The sequence below is a fragment of the Ptychodera flava genome, chromosome 7, assembly GCF_041260155.1.
Source record: "Ptychodera flava strain L36383 chromosome 7, AS_Pfla_20210202, whole genome shotgun sequence".
Lineage (NCBI taxonomy): Eukaryota > Metazoa > Hemichordata > Enteropneusta > Ptychoderidae > Ptychodera > Ptychodera flava.
The window spans coordinates 10,926,671-10,945,465 of NC_091934.1; the positions used below are offsets into that span (position 1 = coordinate 10,926,671).

General features: G+C 35.2%; 1 protein-coding gene and 1 long non-coding RNA gene across 3 annotated transcripts; both read left to right on the forward strand.

Annotated features, from left to right (window-relative positions):
* Positions 1 to 4,393: 4,393 nt before the first annotated feature.
* LOC139136770 (zinc finger protein 420-like) lies at positions 4,394 to 18,286 on the forward strand. Of its 2 annotated transcripts, none has more exons than XR_011553239.1 (2): positions 4,394 to 4,801; positions 9,752 to 9,796. XR_011553239.1 is itself a non-coding variant. In XM_070704597.1 (2 exons), exon 2 carries the CDS (start codon positions 15,419 to 15,421, stop codon positions 16,781 to 16,783), a length of 1,365 nt encoding a protein of 454 aa, XP_070560698.1. In that variant the 5' UTR covers positions 4,404 to 4,801; positions 15,068 to 15,418; the 3' UTR covers positions 16,784 to 18,286. The 2 variants fall into 2 exon arrangements, 1 of the variants encoding a protein (XP_070560698.1); XM_070704597.1 differs by lacking the exon at positions 9,752 to 9,796 and adding an exon at positions 15,068 to 18,286 and having other exon boundaries at positions 4,404 to 4,801.
* Positions 6,415 to 7,750, forward strand: LOC139136118 (uncharacterized). The gene is made up of 2 exons (XR_011553109.1): positions 6,415 to 7,150; positions 7,556 to 7,750. It is a non-coding gene; the product is annotated as an uncharacterized lncRNA (long non-coding RNA).
* Positions 18,287 to 18,795: the final 509 nt, after the last annotated feature.

Below are 18,795 nucleotides of genomic sequence, written 5' to 3' on the forward strand. Positions count from 1 at the left end.
ACTGTTGAGTCCTTGTTTTTTCAAAACCGCTGGTCAGACAGCTTTAATATTTGGTTTACATGTCCCTAGGATGACCTTAGTGAGATAATTTCATACAGTTAGGAAATACTTAATTTTGTATCCACATCTATAGTAGCTTCAGGGACTTTGGCCCTATGTTTTCAGAATTGTATTGTTTCAGGTTGATCTTGAGGGATGAAAGTTATGAAGACTAAAATTCTATTGGTGTATTGGTTGATTACATATCTAATCCACTCTGCTCTTAAAATGAAGAGTCAAAATACAGGTTTCAGCTGAAATTACAGAATTTCTATAATTTTTTTAGTTGTGACAATGTACAAAAGGACATTAGCATATCAAAAATATTGCATTCCTATCCAATACACAGAAAGTTTTTGTATGATAGAAATGATTTGACATAGAAGTAGTAATTGTGACAAAAGACTGAACATCAAAAGTTTTGATATATGTGTAGGTTTTGTATAATGGTCACAGTAATTTTTTACTTGTTGTCGCCTTTTTGTAAATGTCTTCTTGTCATCTTGCATATGACTTGGCAGAGTTCAGACTTTGAAAGTGTTTATTTCTTTCAATAAAACTTTCATATAGCTCAGGAAGTGAAATTTTAATAAAGTGCAGTATGTAAAGAAAACATCTTATTTTAAGTGTTCCAAATGCCATGAATCAATTAAAAGTAAGCAATAAATGAAGTTTGCCAGATATTTTAGTATGGTTCTTCCAATGTTTGTGTGAATGTTGCATGTTCTGTATGTTGATGTGACTATGTATGTGTCACATTAAATGCCAAATTTTGCAACAAGACAATTACCATGGATACACCAGAAGCTGGAAGATAGAAGAGTATTCAGTCATACTAGATTTCCAATGATATTTAGCTACTATAGACTATAGTCTATAGAAGCTATTGGGATGGGTATCCGTCTGGCGTCTGTCGTCAGTCTGTATGTATGTATGTCTGTTTTGAGAATATCCGTCCACTCAAATATCTTGAGAACCGCATTACTTACAGATTTGATATTTGTTGTGTAGATGCAAAATATGATTATGAAAAACCTTTTTATTTAACTTTTTTGATATTGTTGAAAATATGCAAATTAGTGCAAAAAGGCGTTTTTAGCTCATATTTGGTATTTATATAAATACCAAAAAGAGCTTGTATGGTGAGTCGATGGCGTCTGTATGTCTGTATGTATGTGCGGATGTATGTCCGTCACACGCAAAAGCACCCATACCGCCAAAGCTACCATCTCAGTATTTGGTGTACAGGTAGATACAGGGGTTGAGATGTGACATTGTTCAAATGAACACGTCAGTGTCAAAAATATGCAAATGAGGAAAGAAAAGGGGGAAATCCTGCAAATGTGCGGGAGTGGTGGCAGTAACTGAAACAGCCCACACATCTGAGTACGAGATTTTTGACCTTTAACCTATTTGTATTCCGGGTACCTATTATGTGTGGGAGTGGTGGCAGTAACTGAAACAGCTAATTAGTCATTTCCTGTCATTGTTTATGAACTGTGTGACATATTAACAGACCTGCTCACACCATAGACAGTAGAGGTAGGGGGAGACTGTCTATGCTCAAACTAAGAAGGACTAGCTGTTTCTGCTATGCATGTTGCTAAAGTTGACCTCCAGTACCTAAAGTTTCAGACCTTATTTACTTTTGTCATTCTTGTTTTTCTGGTTTAAATATTTCTTGTTCTTTTCTGGTTGTACTGTGCAGAAATCATTGTCATAACATCAACGTAGAATTTTCCTGCACTGAACAGATAGAAACAACACTTATTGTTGATCTTTGGTATGTACCAATTCTGATCAAATTTGAGCGACACCGTATAATTGCGGTATTTTTTGTAAAAAGTCTTCCTCTTCATAACCGCTAGTCAGACAGCTTTAATATTTGATATACAGGTATACAATTATATTTGGTATACAATTGTCATGAAATATGCAAATCTGTATTTTGAAGGAATTTTTTATCATTTTTGGTCAAAAATTTATTTCATCAAAACTACTCGTCTAACATTTGGTATTTGGTATACAGGTATACAGGTTCATAGGGAATATCAAAATATGATATATTCAAATTATATTGAAATCCACAATTTTGTATTCTTGGGGCAATTTTTGCCATTTATAGTCAAAAAATTATCTCTCAAAAAGTACTCATCTAATGGCTTTGATATTTGGTATACAGGTTCCAACAGGTTATCTGATTATAATATATTGAAATAATGATGAGATCTGCAATTTTGTATTTTTTGCGCAATTTTTGCCATTTTTTGTCAAAAAATTTGTTTCTCAAAAACTACTTGTCTGATACCTTTGATATTTGGTATACAGGTTCCTAGGGGTTGTCTTATTGTGATATATTGAAATTTGATGAAAATTCTGTTTTTGTATTTCTTGGTCAATTTTTGCCATTTTTGATCAAAATCTTTGTTTCTCAAATGTTAATCATCTGATATCTTATATATTTCGTACACAGGTTTCTAGGGTCTATCTTAATGTAATATATTCAAATTATGATGAAATCTTCTATTTTGTATTTTTGCGGCTAATTTTGCCATTTTAGGTCATGCCATCCTGAAATGAGCTATCAAAGATATTCACCTTCGTCATCAACACGTGTCACAAAAAGTTATTCTCTACATAACACAGCAGAGATCTGTTTATTTATTTATTTACGCAGACTGAGGGGGGAAGTGTTAGATAGGACTTCCCCTATCTTGCATGAAAATTTTAAGATATTGATGTGTCCAATGGTGCAGTCTGGTGCAATGTAAGAGCTAGGCGTTTTAATTATTTTTTTATTGAGTGAAACTTTTTAGAACACCCCAAGGGGGAGAGCAAAGAGGGGTTCCCCCTCTCACATTGAAAATTTCAGAAATTGATGTGTATAATGATGCAATTTGAGAAGTGTTTCAATTTATTTAGCACTCGGTAAAACTGTTTGAAAATGACTTTGGACACAGATACTATTTTACATTTTTTTGCATGATTAGTGTTTGAGTCACAATATTCAACAACGAAACAATGACAATACATTTTGTGAAAAAACAGTTCTCAGTTTGCCAGAGATTGAAGGCAAATGGATATGCAGGAATGGAAAATCTCTGACCTTCTTGTGTCATTTCTTTAACTGCCAGCTTCTAATGAAAAGCCTGAATATGGTATAATGGTCTTTGAACAGAGGTCAGTTAAAACACATATTTCTGTGATAATAAAGGATGAATTCACAACAGTTCAGTTTTGTCGTTAGATCCTGTGAAAAGTTTTTTTAAGAAATTGATGTGTGCAATGGTGCAGTCTAGTGCAATCTGAGAGGTATTTTCAATTTGTCTTTTACCAGCAAAACTGTTTGAAGACCCAAGGGGGGCGAGCACGAGAGGGGGTGTCCCTCCTCTCGCATCGAAAATTTTGAGAAATTGATGTGTGCAATGGTGCAATCTGAGAAGTGTTTCAATTTATTTCGCGCAAAAAAAATTGAGTAACACCTCTTCCTCCTCTTCACATTTTGAGTGACCCCTCCGACCCCCAGCCATAAATAATGACGGCTCCTTACGGTAGTTCGCAATTGGCACAATACCCAGTTTGGTAAGCTAAGCCCGTGGCGATGGCCAAAATGACCGCCTCCAAATTCCTCGAGCCCTAGTGATAGGATTGGAAAACCCGAATCGTTCTTATCCACTTGATCAGTCTCGCTTAACTTCGTAAAACAGAATATTAGGTTTCTTTATGGAAAAATCATAAACTCGTTTGGCCGCGTTCAAAAAAATGGTGAGGGGGCTTGGGAATTCAGAGGGAATTCGAAATATCTGGGGCTAGTCGAGAGGGACTTGAAAGTTTTGCTCTGCCTATAGGGGGAACTTGAAAATATTTTGACTCAGTCTCAACATTTTGATGTCATCCGATGGTTCTAATGTTGGTAATCATTAAACAAAATCTAGATCCATTTTGTCGCATTTTATAAGTTCAATCTCGAAAAAACTAGAATGTATGAATGCCTTTAAATTTTCATGAAAACAACTTTGCCGTGTAATGGAGCGGGAGTTGCAACTGTTGATAATTTTTTACAGTATTTCTGTGCAATGTATCAAATACAGTTTCTGGGTGTCTCCCTACAGCATGCTGAAAAACACAATATTCAGTTTGTCAACAAAACCCGTTTGTCTGAATATTTGTGATAATTGAATTATAGTTCAGACTGCATAAAATTTATTTGTCAATGATACAAATCTGTGTGTAGAACCACGCAATACATGTTTATTTTTACTCTGCGTGCATTTCCGAATACCCTGCGTTACAAGCATATCCGCAAGCCATCACGTGGACAACTGGTTGATTGCGCAGTTGCGAAAAAGAGAGATTGCAGCATATAGATCGAGCTCTAGGCTCCATGCTGCTGGGCCGAGAGGAGGATGGGCAAGCTTCTACCCGCACAGAGATTGTAGCTCGACGTGAACAAATATTACTAAGCAAGGGAGTCTGAGTAGCTTTCACAGCGACTCTCTAGACTCTCTAGTTAGGTTAGAATTATCCACGCAAAGCTGCTGCAGAAGCTTGTGCCACATCTACAGGGCCCAAGGGGACGGGGTCGGGACAGCCTTATACAATAGTGTCCTAGAGCTACATGGACAATTCATCACGAAAGGTGACACGATTGAAAACCAAGGAACTTCACTATTAACTCCATAACTCCACAGACCCGAGCCAGCCTATTAGAAGTGCACGTGCCGAGCAAGCCCTTTGTCACGTTTGTGACAGAGATAAATTGGTAAGTGTACACACGTTTTCAAATTTCCTGTAGAACGCAGTTTTAACTGAAGAAAATGGCCAAGGCCATTGATACGCGCGTGGATATACCTGCTCTGTAGCTCGGGGTTGGCCTGAGATTGCCAAGTGCGTGTCAGTACCCACCTTGGCTATTGCCACGCTTTTGAATGATCATTCTGAGATCTTTCCCGATTAGTGTAATTACATTTGCTTGCAGAATCAATCGAAGGCCCGGGATCGAAGTGTGACAACGAAGGCCGAACCTCGGTCGTAGTAGCTAGGTGTTCTTTGGAAATTTTGTAATCACGTCACTTTTTTATGCAGTATTTCAAAGAAGGCTATTTTTAAATTGGTTTTCTACGAAAATCAGACTTTCTCCGATGAAAATTCGTTGCTCCGTCATTGCATTACACTACTTAAAGTTTAAATGTTACGTAATGTTGGGACAAGTTGTTATGTAAAAGACTAAGTCCAGTCAATCTGTGACTATGACCTCAAACAAGATGGCACAAATGTTTTCGGTGGTTTGAAGCTCGCCCTTACCAAATTCTCGCCTCAAAAGGTATAGCTTAGGTATCTCTTTGGTATACCAGAGGTATACCAAATCACTTCTGGTATACTCCTGGTATACCAGATGAGTACCTATTTTCAAGGTCGATTTTGATACAGTGTACCAAAGCTGTACCTCAGTAATCAGGTATAACTCAGGTATACCTAACATGTACCAGTTCATTTTAGGTAGGAAACAGGTAGTACCTATTATGTACCTCTTCTACTATGTATGGTCAAGTTGAAGACTGGTATACCAGAAATATACCAATCCATGACTTAGTATTTTTTTTTGCCATGCCAGTCTGCTTGTGCATGTCGATGATAACTCTTGTGATATATAGGCCTACCTGATTGTCTCTGCCTGTTTGACTGATTCGTTTATTATTGCTACAAATATGAAGTAACTGTATTTCATTACTAGGCAGTACAGGTGTGTGACCGGTCATATTCAATCAATTGCAAAATTTATCTTTCATTTATATTCATTTATTTTTAAAAACCCAATGAACCTATTATTAATTAAATTGTAAACACAAATCTGCTCCTAAAAATCGATACAACTCAGCAACATTGCTATCCGGTATTGCATGTGTAGTGAAATTTAATTTGATTGGGTAAATCATGGTTTGATCAACAGCAGAATTTTTCGGAAAACGAATTATTAAAACAGGGACTTGTCTGTCTTGCAAGTCTAGCCCTGTAGTTTTTCATAATATTTTCACACCAAAATTATAATGCAGTTTCAAACGAAAAGTTGTTAAATTACGTTTATCTGTAGTAAACCTCTTTGTAAATGAGCAGCAAGGACAGGTCGTAGAGTTTTAATCAATACCGCAAATTTGTACCTTACAAATGTCGACAGACGAGAAGTTTTCATTTTAAGAAACAGACAAGTTAATGTCAATGCATTCAATGTCTAAAGCAAGGACCCGTTACCTTCAAGCACAGCATGTGACCGCGGTCGTGTTACAACTCTGAGCAAAAGATCCGTACATTCATTTTAGGATGCCCTTCATGGTAGTCTGTCAATGTCTCCCTGCAGCGATGTCCCTTAAAATCTAGCCATCTGATGACATGGATTAAGGTGAAGGCTTTTATCTATGTTTTCAGCATCAGAGCTATTGCCGATCACACATTTGAGGTTTAGGATACTACATCCCGAGCTGCTAAACGAAAATCCAGTATGCTACTTTGCCAATGTCCAACGCGTTTTGTTTTGCCGGCCCAGCTGTGAGCAGCCATCATGTTTACTCTCAGGTCACGGGTTCATCAAGTTCAGTTTGCGCATTGATATTGATTCTTCGTGCTGAAAGAATTTTACTCTCTTCGTAGTCTTTCTATCATTCAAATCAACCATTTTTATTCATGTAATAAATTGATTGCTGTATTTAATATGAAAAATAACAGATTTGTGCAGATGTAGAGTCAAGTCCATGCGTTTAAAAATGGAACTATTTTATCGATCGCGTAATGATTTATAGATAGCACTTCCGTGAATGTCAAGAGGCTCAATCGGCGCGAATTTAGATTTTAGTGTTGTCGGCTGTGTATTTGTGATCAGGGAGTTATCTGATGGACAATTTTGCGATCTTTCTATGGAATTACCACCCAAATGATATCATAGTGTCGCAAAAACGCGTATACAGTATCAGGGACAGACAAAGTTCAAAATTTGTGGACGCGAAAAGCAGTAAAAATTCCGACTATATTTTCTCATATATGACACACAACGGAGACTCGGAGAGACCTCGCTGAAAATGGGAACCGTCCAGCGTCTATCCTGCCAGCCGATCAGAATGTAAGTCAATGTGCTGTCTATTTACACATCGCTATTATGTTCTGTAACCCTTGTATTGCTATGTTAAACAACAGATGCGTTTTGTTGAGTACGGATTCATACAGAATTCATTTGTTTCACAACAGCTGTACATTGTCGCCATCGTGTATGTAAACATGGTGCTCCTCCGTTTCTAGCCCAGTTTTGTAAACAGCATACTGCGAGTTGTTGGCTGTCCATTTTAATCATTATTATAAATGATCATAATTATTTATGTATTTGGTTTCTTCGCTTCGATTTCCAACTTGCTTTTGTCTCATTTTCAAATAATTACAGATTTCTTTCATCAAATTACAATGTTCACAGGTTTTGGTCAAACAAGAAAGACTACGTTACACTCTATCCTCAATGATTTGTATTTTTCAGAATGCAGTGCTGGTACTGTAAACGGACAAGAAATACAGAGAGCAAGAAAGCCAAATCACAGCCTTTGACAGTAATATAAGTGTTACATGAAACTTCATATGTCAAATGAATGTCTTTTGAAGACACTTATTTTTTTAGGTTGCATGAAATGAGCATGGCATATATAAAATAAATCATACCACAAATTGAATTTAACCTTTTTTTCTCTGTTGTCTTTTTAATAATACCTTTATTTGCTAATAGCATGGTTTCTTGTGATGCTGGTATTTCAAAGCTTAGTCGGATAAACATATCTTGTGCTGTCAACAATCTGTTAAATTTGTCAGCTTCTCATTCTGATTCTCATCTGAACTGAATTTATTATTGTAAGAGAAGAGAAAAATGTTGAAACTTATGGTACAATGCATATTTTTTGCTGTCACCTGAGTATGTTGTTTCTTTGGTTTTCAGCATCTCTGGTTTTTCTGGTAAAGAGTCAGATCCGATCCATCTCAGGACACTTGCATACCAAAGTAGGTAATACCAGAAGTAAACCTTACAAAAACAAAGGGTATAATTTAGGTAAATACCTGAAATTTACCTATTTTGTTTACATAGTTCAGATCGTCGAACAACTATGTAAACAAAATAGGTACATTGCAGGTATAATACCTAAATTATGCCTATTTGTTTTGGTAAGGTATATTTCTGGTATACCTATTTTGGGACGCACGTGTCCAAATCTGGACAATTGCAGGTATACCTACATTGTACCCATTTGGTATACCTGAGGTATACCTGTGGTTTAAAAAAGAGCCTACCTCAGGTAATCCAGATTTGGACACTTTTGCCAAAAATAGGTATATCTAAGGTATACCTATTTTTGGCAAAAGTGTCCAAATCTGGACTACCCGAGGTAGGCTCTTTTTTAAACCAAAGGTATACCTCTGGTGTACCAAACATGTACCTACTTGGCCTGAAAAAGTATACCTCGGGTATGTTTTTATTGTCCAGAATTTGGTAAGGGTCTCCTGATAGTGCTGAACTATATGTTGACCACAAATCGGGAGATAAAAAATTTGATTTCTTCGAGTTTCTTTTTCAGTGTTTTGTAGCAAAGTAAGCTACACAAATCAAATGACTAATAGACTCTCTTAACGAAAAAATGTGATCTATGCATAATTTGTACATTTTAGAGTTTTATAAAATCGTCTGATCTTTTGTTTTTTCAGCAATTCATCAATTTATTTTGCTTTTTGTTTACTTTATTTATTTATTTAATGTACTTTGTATGTGGAAAAACACCACGTGACACAAAGTTCAGTCTCAAAAATGAGTACCTTCAGTTTGTATTTGACAATTTCAAAATAAATAAATTATACATTATTCAATTGAATTTTATTCATATTTATTAATTAATTTATTTATTTAAAATTCATATAATATTTACTCATCAATTATCTATTTATACGGAAAGAACATTGCTTGGTGCAGGCAACCTAAGTCCCAAAAATGTGTACTTTTGAGTTTGTATTCGGCAATTTCAAAGCAATAAAAACCGCTAGCTTGTCCTTGTTCTCCGTTTTAAAGCTGACGATTGTGTTCAGAAAAAAATAATTACAAGGGAAATTAAGGCAACATCACACATCGGATTTACCTCTGTTAGTACTACAATGTAGTGAAAGAGAGGATCATTTTAGTTATTTTGTGAGAAATACATGTACATGGCGAGACATTGTTGAATCGATAGTGTTTTGACCCTGGTCTTGTGACCTGGGTCCCCGTAAAACGGTCTTATGTTTGTGATTCGTCCTATTAAATGATGTTTCAGGACCCAAGTCCATAGGTCGCTCTGCGGTTATGTATGCTCTGCAGTTGGTTTTATAATATACATCTTACCTTACAGAGGAGAGACCAGATTCGTTATTGACATTATCGATTACTATTAACTGACTCTATATGTTGTGAAAAGCTGTGCCGAGAAATACGTTTTATTTCTTTATTTTTAACCGCTCGCCGTTGCATGACTTCTAATGTCTGTAGACGGCCTTGCAAATCAGGATAGATAAATCAGCATAGGATAGTTAGAGGATAGTTTTGATTCATTTTATTCAAGATGCAAACTTTGATTAGTTTCTTGGCGGCTTCCCTTTGTGCCAGATGTTTTTTGCATTACTCAGCAATCTAACCAGTTCACTTGTTTGTATTACCGATTAGGTGACTGATTGCATCTTGATGTTGTCCACTGATTGGTGGCAGAGGATAATCCAAACAAATTGGAAATTCCGCAGGTGTGCATATGGATTTGACAAAGTTTATGCTAGAGTTGATATGATGATATAATATGCTCTGAAGAGAATGTTCTGGTTATATTGCATGGCGGACAAGTAGGGGAAACAACAGACACACTTAGGGACTGGTCAGTACAGTCCTTGAGGTGGTTGATTCATGATGGGAGGGTTTCACCCTTATTTGCTCACGTGTTTACACACGTGAGCATATGTCGCAGCGATGTCTGTCTGTCTGTGTGTCTGTCTGTCTGTCTGTCTGTCTGTCTGTGTGCTCAATATCTCAAAAACGGCTGATCAGATCAGAATCAAATCTGGCACATAGATTCAGTTTGCAAATGGCAAGAACTGATTAGTTTTTGGTGGGTGTGGCTTGCTTACTTTTTGCTCATTTGCATAATTAATGATTTTAGAAAAAACGGCTATACATTGAGAACGACTGCACACAATTTGATGAGATTTGCTACAAATGTTGATCACATCAAGATATATCAGCTGTGCAAGTTATTAAGGGGTGACGTGAAAGATAATTACTAATTTGCATATTTAATGAAATTTACTAATTAGGCATATATATCTGAATTTACTCGATCAAAATTGACGAAACTTGGTATGCATATTGAGGATACTATGATTTAACATTACTGAAAGTCAATAAGCATTTTTACTTCATCCAAATCCTAATTTGCATATTTAATGACCTTTTGAAATTAAGGATATATATTTGAATTTACATGACCAAAATTGATGAAACTTGCTATGTACATTAAAGATACTATGATAGAACATTATTAAATGTCATGAAGCATTTTTACTTCAGCCAATTCCTCATTTGCATATTTTATGAACTTTCCTAATTAGGGGTATTTATCTGAATTGACGAGACTACAGTTGACGAAACTGGCTATGTACATTAAAGATACTATGATAGAACATTATTGAAAGTCATTAAGCATTTGAACATTAGCCAATTCCTTATTTGCATATTTAATGAACTTTCCTAATTAGGGATATTTATCTGTATTGACTAGACCAAAGTTGACGAAACTTGCTATGTACATAAAGATACTATGATACGACGTTACTGAAAGTCATTAAGCATTTTTACTTCATCCAGCTCCTAATTTGCATATTTAATGATTTTTGAAATAGGGATATATATTTGAATTTACATGACCAAAATTGATGAAACTTGCTATGTACATTAAAGATACTATTATGTAGGCTAACATTATTGAAAGGCATTAAACATTTTTGCTTCAGCCAATTCCTAATTTGTGTATTTAATGAACTTTCCTAATTAGGGATATATACTTGGATTTATTTGATCAAAGTTGGCATAACATGCTATGTACATTGATGATTATACCAGGTTATACCAATATTGATAGTCATTTCGCACTTAAGTTTTCGTGTCAGCTAATTTATAGTTTGCATATCTAATGAGCTTTCAAAGTTTGGAATATATAGTTTGAAGGACTTGACTTAAGGCATGCAATTACACTTGCTATATAAAGTGGTGATACAATGACAGCAGTCAAAGAAATTAACTATTTCTATTTCAGCTAATTGCGTATTTGAATACTTAATGACCTATAAAGTTAATCTGTGGTGAATATTGTTCATTATGTTGATCATAATACTTTCAATGAAGTTGCAAACATGTGGCAAAGGTTCAAATTTACACATAACTTCAATATATTAATGAAACACGTGAGCATTTACGATTCATATCTGGTTTTGAATCTAGTGATAAGGGCGTCACCATGTCACCATCTTTTTAAAACGCTCAACGGGGGCGTTGCGTTTTTTTAAAATTTAACTATGGGGGGGGGGGGGGGGTTTCACCCTTATTTTGAATCTAGTGATAAGGGCGTCACCATGTCACCATCTTTTTAAAACGCTCAACGGGGGCGTTGCGTTTTTTTTAAAATTTAGACTCTGGCTTATACTTGATAAAATCATCGTCTCAGCGACAAATTGCATCGTTCCGTTGCATTTGATATCTCGATGTTTGCAAGCTGAAAGTATGTTTTGCAAAGCATCAGACCAGCAACAGATTGCATTATTCAGTTACAGTTTTCTACACATAATTTTAGTATATCAGAAATGCACATTAGAGATATCCTGCTGTATGCAAATTCAATGTCTGATATGCAAAGTGTACTCTTCATTATGAAATCTTCAGTTTATACAAATCATGAAAACAACATGATCCTGTACTATTTTCTGTTTAAGAACTCAGTATTTGGGAAAGCAACATTTCACAAGACATTCATACAGTGACATATTTTAGAAGAGAGAAATTACAAGGTTTTTGCCATTCCTTCCTATCACTGTTTTTTCATATAAAATGCGCCTTTTATATGTAAAATTATTATTAACAAAGGGCTCTTTTCATTATTAGCTGTGATTTTGGTTTCAACGATGAAAGAAAATGGTCTTTTTAGACACGGGAGTGCACATCAGGGAAATCCTGCAAAGGTGTTGGAGTGTTGGTATTAACTGAAACAGCCTACTCCACTGACCTTGAGTCAGTTCCTGTCATTGTTTATGAACTGATACATATTTGCAGACCCGCTGAAACCATGAAAGACTGTGTTGAAAAATTCCTAAAGTCTGTTCCTAAAGTTGACCTCCAGTACCTAAAGTTTCAGATCTTATCTTCTTTTGCCATTCTGTTTTTAGCTCCGCTGTCAGCGACGCGGAGCTTATCAAATAGGTTGATTTTCCGTCGTCGTCCGTCGTCCGTCATCCGTCGTCGTCCGTCAACAATCGCCTTCTTCTCTGAAACCGCAAGTCCAATTGCTTTGAAATTTTATATGCAGCTCACTTAGGGTGACCTCACTTAAGTTTGTTCAAATCGTGGTGAAATTTGCATATTTGTATTTTTGGGGCATTTTTTGGTGTTTTTGGTAAAAAAATCTTCTTCTCTGGAACCGCTTGTCCGATTGCTTTGAAATTTGATATGCAGTTTACTTAGGGTGACTTTAGTCAGATTTGTTCAAATCGTGGTGAAATTTGCATATTTGTATTTTTAAGGCAATTTTTGTCATTTTTAGTAAAAAAATCTTTAAAAATCTTCTTCTTCAGAACTACCAGTCAGATAGCTTTGATATTTGGTACATATGTCCCTAGGGATGATCTATTTCAGATTTTTCAATTGTGCAGAAATATGCAAATTTGCATTTTTAAGGCAATTTTTGCCATTTTTGGTCAATAAATGTATTTCTCTAAAAGTACTGGTCTGATAGTTTTGAAATTTGTATACTGGTTTGTATAGAGGAACTAAGTAATATATACGGAATTTCTGATGAAATCTGTATTTTTGTATTTTTGGGGCAATTTTTGCCAATTTTGGTCAATATATGTGTATTTCCAAAAGTACTCATCTGATAGCTTTGAAACTTGGTCTACAGGTTCCTACAGATAAACTAAATGATATTTATTGAAATTATGATGAAATCTGCAATTTTGTATTTTTGGGGCAATTTTTGCCACTTTTGGTCAAAAAATGTGTATTTCCAAAACAACTCATCTGATAGCTTTGCAATTTGGTATACAGGTTCCTACAGATCACCTTAATGATATTTGTGGAAATCATGATGAAATCTGCAATTTTGTAATTTTGGGGCAATTTTTGCCATTTTTGGTCAAAAAATGTTTTCTCATAAAGTACTGGTCTGATAGCTTTGCAATTTGGTATACAGGTTTCTACAGATGAGCTAAGTAATATATATGGAATTTCTGATGAAATCTGTAATTGTATTTTTGGGGCAATTTTTGCCATATTTGGTCAAAAATGTGTATTTCCAAAACTCATCTGATAGCTTTGAAATTTGGTATGCAGGTTTCTATAGATGAACTAAATAATATTTATTGAAATTATGATGAAATCTGCAATTTTGAATTTTTGGGTCAATTTTTTTCCATTTTTGGTTAAAAAAATGTGTTTCTCAAAATATTAAACTGTTTTCGTGTCTTGTAAGCCCTTGGGGCTGGGTGAGGCAACCAAGCTGTTTAAGACCACACATGACACTTTAATAAATTGATATAACATAGCATAACATAACTGCTCTAACAGCTTTGAAATTTGGTATACAGGTTTCTATAGATGAACTAAATTTGATCTTTTGAAATTATGATGAAATCTGCACATTTTATTTTTGGGGGCAATTGTTGCCATTTTTGGTCAGAAAATTTTATTCTCCAAAAAATTACTCATGAGATAGCTTTGGTTGACATGTTCTTAGGGATGATCCCATGTGATATATTCAAAGTATGATGAAATCTTCGATTGTGTATTTTTGCAGCTATTTTAGCTACTTTTTTCTGGCCACTGCATTGAGCTATCAAAGATTTCCACCTTCTTCATCAACATGTGTCAAAAATAGTTATTCTCTACATAAACACAGCGGAGCTATTCGGGCCGCTAGGTCGCTTGTTCTGGTCACTGTTTTTGATATTTTGCACCGAAACAATCCATTATGACAAGTTTACTTGGCAATATTTCCACAGCGGTTACAGTGGTACATGGTATCACTTTCTTCCAAAAAATATCCTAAGCATACCTAGCAACATCGTTGGTTGCACTTGAATCTTTTTGGTCAATGAGCTGTTCAAGTTCCTGACGCACTTGGAATGAAAAATCTATCTGTTTTAGGAGAGGCTCGTCGCTCGTCCTGGGCGCACATCACGTTCTAGTATCAGTCAAGTTCGACACAGCTCTATTGAAACATACTAATGAATAGCTTATTTGCATATTTAATGAAATTTTATAATTAGTTCATAAGTCAAGAATGGATGCACTGATATCCTAAGAGTTTGTCCAGTTGATCAGAAAGGTTGATTTGTGAAACACATCATAATTGTTTCATTTGCATATTGATGTATGGCTTAATATGAAAGCTGAATGCACTAGTGTAAACAAGTCCAAAACATTCATGGATGCCCTTGTGGATAATAAGAAGTATCAACAACATGTAAAGTACAAACAAAATCATATGAACATCTGTATTTTTATAACTTTTTATTCTGAACCATTTTTGCACACACTGTCCACTGAAATTATACTTTGATGTTAAAATGTACTTTGTAACCGAACTCCTTTTGTTTGTGGACACACCATATTGTGTAATTTAACTAAAAACTGTAGTGTAACTTGTTCAGTCGTTATGAAACTCTTATTCATCTCCAGTCCACGTTTACCTATTTTAATGTACACTTCTATTTTTTCTGTCTTCAGTAGCGTTCCTTATCATTGACACCCTGATTCAAGATGACTATGTTAGACTTCAATGGCCATTGTATAGAAACAACTCTTTAGATGAGAAACATCAGGAATTGAGAACATAATTACATCCAAAGGCAAGACATTCATGTAGAGAATGTGGGAAAACTTTTGCAAGATTAAGATCTGAGGAATCTCATCAGAGGCCACACCAGACCATTTGGATGCAAAGAATGTTCTGCAACAGTCACAAGTCAAGGTAGTTCGGGAAATCAAATCAGGATGCACACAGATGAAATTTGGATGCTAAAATTCTGATAAACATTTGTACAGCAAGGCAATTAAGAAAGCCATATTGAAATCCATATGGATGAAAAACGATTTGAATGCAAAGAATGTCGTGGAACATTCGGAAGTCAAAGTGCACTGGATATACACAAACGAGTTCACACTGGTGAAAAGCCATTCGAATGCAAAGAATGTGGTACAACATTTGCACTTAAAGGTCATTTGAACCGGCACTTTCTAATCCATACAGGTGAAAAACCGTTTGAATGCAAAAAATGTGGCAAAAGGTTCAGAGAAAACAGCACATTGAAAACGCACACAAAAATTCATACTGGTGAAAGGCCATTCAAATGCAAAGAATGTGGTAAAAGATTTAGAAGTCAAGGTGCACTGAATACGCACACAAAAATTCATACTGGTGAAAGGTTATTTCAATGCAAAGAATGTGGTAAAACATTTGTAGGGAAAAGCCAATTTGACAGCCATTTTTTGATCCACACAGGTGAAAGACCATTTGAATGCAAACAATGTGGTAAAACGTTCAGACGTCAATGTTCTCTGAAGATTCACACATTAATTCATACTGATGAAAGGCCATTTCAATGCAAAGAATGTGGTAAAATATTTGTACTGCAAAGCAAATTGAATAGCCACTCTCTAATCCACACAGGTGAAAAACCATTTGAATGCAAACAATGTGGTAAAACGTTCAGATATCAAGGTTCTCTGAAGATTCACACATTAGTCCATACAGGTGAAAGGCCATTTCAATGCAAAGAATGTGGTAAAACATTTGTAGGGAAAAGCCAATTTGACAGCCATTTTTTGATCCACACAGGTGAAAGACCATTTGAATGCAAACAATGTGGTAAAACGTTCAGACGTCAATGTTCTCTGAAGATTCACACATTAATTCATACTGATGAAAGGCCATTTCAATGCAAAGAATGTGGTAAAATATTTGTACTGCAAAGCAAATTGAATAGCCACTCTCTAATCCACACAGGTGAAAAACCATTTGAATGCAAAGAATGTGGTAAAACGTTCAGAGAAAACAGCACATTGAAAAAGCACACAAAAATTCATACTGGTGACAGGCCATTTGAATGCAAAGAATGTGGTAAAACGTTTACAGCTCAAAGTACACTGAGGACACACACAAGAATTCATACTGGTGAAAGGCCATTTGAATGCAAAGAATGTGGTAAAACATTTGTACTGAAAAGCCATTTAAACAGCCACTTTCTAATCCATACAGGTGTAAAACCATTTGAATGCAAAGAATGCGGTAAAAGGTTTACAGTGGGAAGTAAACTGAGGAGGCACACAAAAATCCATACTCGTGAAAGTTCATTTGAATGCAAAATATGTGGTAAAACATATGTAAAGCAAAAACATCTGAATAACCACTTTCTGATTCACAGAACCGAAAGACCATTTTGATATGAAATATGTGGTAAACGATTTGTACGAAAAAGTCATTTGAAAAGGCATTTTCTAAATCATACTGGTGAAACGCCATTAAATGCAAAAATGTTGTAAAATGTTTGTACAGAAAAAGCTTTTGAATGTCCATGTTCACATCCACAGGTGAAAAACCATCTCACTGCCAAGACTGGGTTAGAATGTGCAGCAGTGAAAACACACAAAGATTTCACACAGGTACAAAAGGCTATTTGAATGCAAATTATTTGGAAAAGTTATTTGTACAGAAAAGCCACATCAGTATCCATACTTGTGAAAAATTGAAAATGAAACTTCACACTATGCTGAAGGTCACAAAAATATTTACACAGGTGAAAAATCCTGTATGCAAAAGTGGTAAAACATTCAAAAATCAAACCTTGATGAACAGGTCTCTCCATTGATGGAAACCAATTACAATCCAAAGAATTTGGTATAACATTAATTCATCAAATCACACCAGGGAATCACAAAAGAACCCATGCAGTTGAAGACCATTGGAATGGAATGGATATGGTTAACATTTATTTTCTTGTCCATATCTGTCAATCAGACCAAGTGATGAGAATTTTTATAGCTTTGAAAAATTGCCTGTATGTATGTCTGTCTGTATGTCTGTATGTATGTATATGTGTATATGTATGTATGTTAGTCTGTCACGATCAAAAACTCCTTAACTGCAATGGCTGCTGTCTTAGTATTTGGTGTACATGTGCACCTAGGGGTGGAGATGTGAATTTGTTCAAATGAACATGTCAGTGCCAAAAACATGCGAATGAGGGAAAAAATTAAAAATCACCCAAATGGCTAAAACTCAGTAAGCATTAGTCAGATTGGCTTGAAACTTTGTATAAAGATTCCTTTATGTATCAAAAAATCAAGTGTGCACAAGTTGGGGTGAAATTTGCATGTTTGTATTTTTAGGGTATTTTTTCCATTTTTAGTAAAAAAATCTTGTGCTCTAAAATCGCTCGTCTGATTGCTCTGAAAGTTTATATTCATGTTCCTCAGGATGACATCAGTCAACTTTGTACAAATTGTATTGATATTATCATATTTGTACATTTGGGGCAACTTTCAAAATTTTTGGTCAAAATTTTTTATCCAAAAAGTACTAATCTGATAGCTTTGATATTTGGTAAACAGGTATCTAAGATTTATCTCCATATAATGTATTGAAGCTGAAAGTGGCAATTTTTGCCTTTTTTGGTCAAAATATTTTTTCTCCTAAAACTATACTGATCTTGTAGCTTTGATATTTAGTGTACAGGTACCCCGGGTTTATGTAAATAAGATATATTAAAATTAGGATGAAATCTGCAACTCTGTATTTTGGGGGCAATTTTGTCATTTTTGGTCAAAAAGTTTGTTTCCCAAAATTTACCAGTCTGATTGCCTTGATATTTAGTAAACAGGCTCCTTAGGGTTTATGTTAATCATTTTGGAATTTTGAATTTTGGGGCAACTTTGCATAACTGTCAATTTTACAGGGATATCTTTCATTTTGTATTAAGATTTTTGGGGGTAATTTTATACCTACTAGAACTAAGAGTATATAATGTTGTGATTTAGTGAGCATTTGATAGGGTAAACTGTATTTAGTGTTGAAATGCGATAAAAAAATATTAGAAAACGTAGCTTAGGTGATTTTAGCAGGTTTGGTTTCCAACAAATATATTCCAGATTTTATTTTCAATGTTTAAGAGTATCAGGGTTGTAAATAGTTGACACACCTCCTGCCATCTGTCATGCCATTCCTGTCATTGTATATTCTCATGCAAAGATGGTCAATACAAAGAGGTGGACCATTTGATATTGGGGGGGGGGGGGAGGGTCCTGACAGATTTTGAAAAAAAATCCTAACAAATATTAATAAAAAATCAGCCAGAGAAGGTTTTGCAAAAAGAAAAAGTGGGAGAGTGGGGAAAAAGAATGTACAGTGGATTGGATAAAAATATAATGTACTTCATCAGTCTTCCAGACACCCCCAC

Excerpts from the sequence above, each read along its gene's own strand:
- LOC139136770 (XM_070704597.1), top strand. The coding sequence starts at position 15,419 with ATGGATGAAAAACGATTTGAATGCAAAGAATGTCGTGGAACATTCGGA.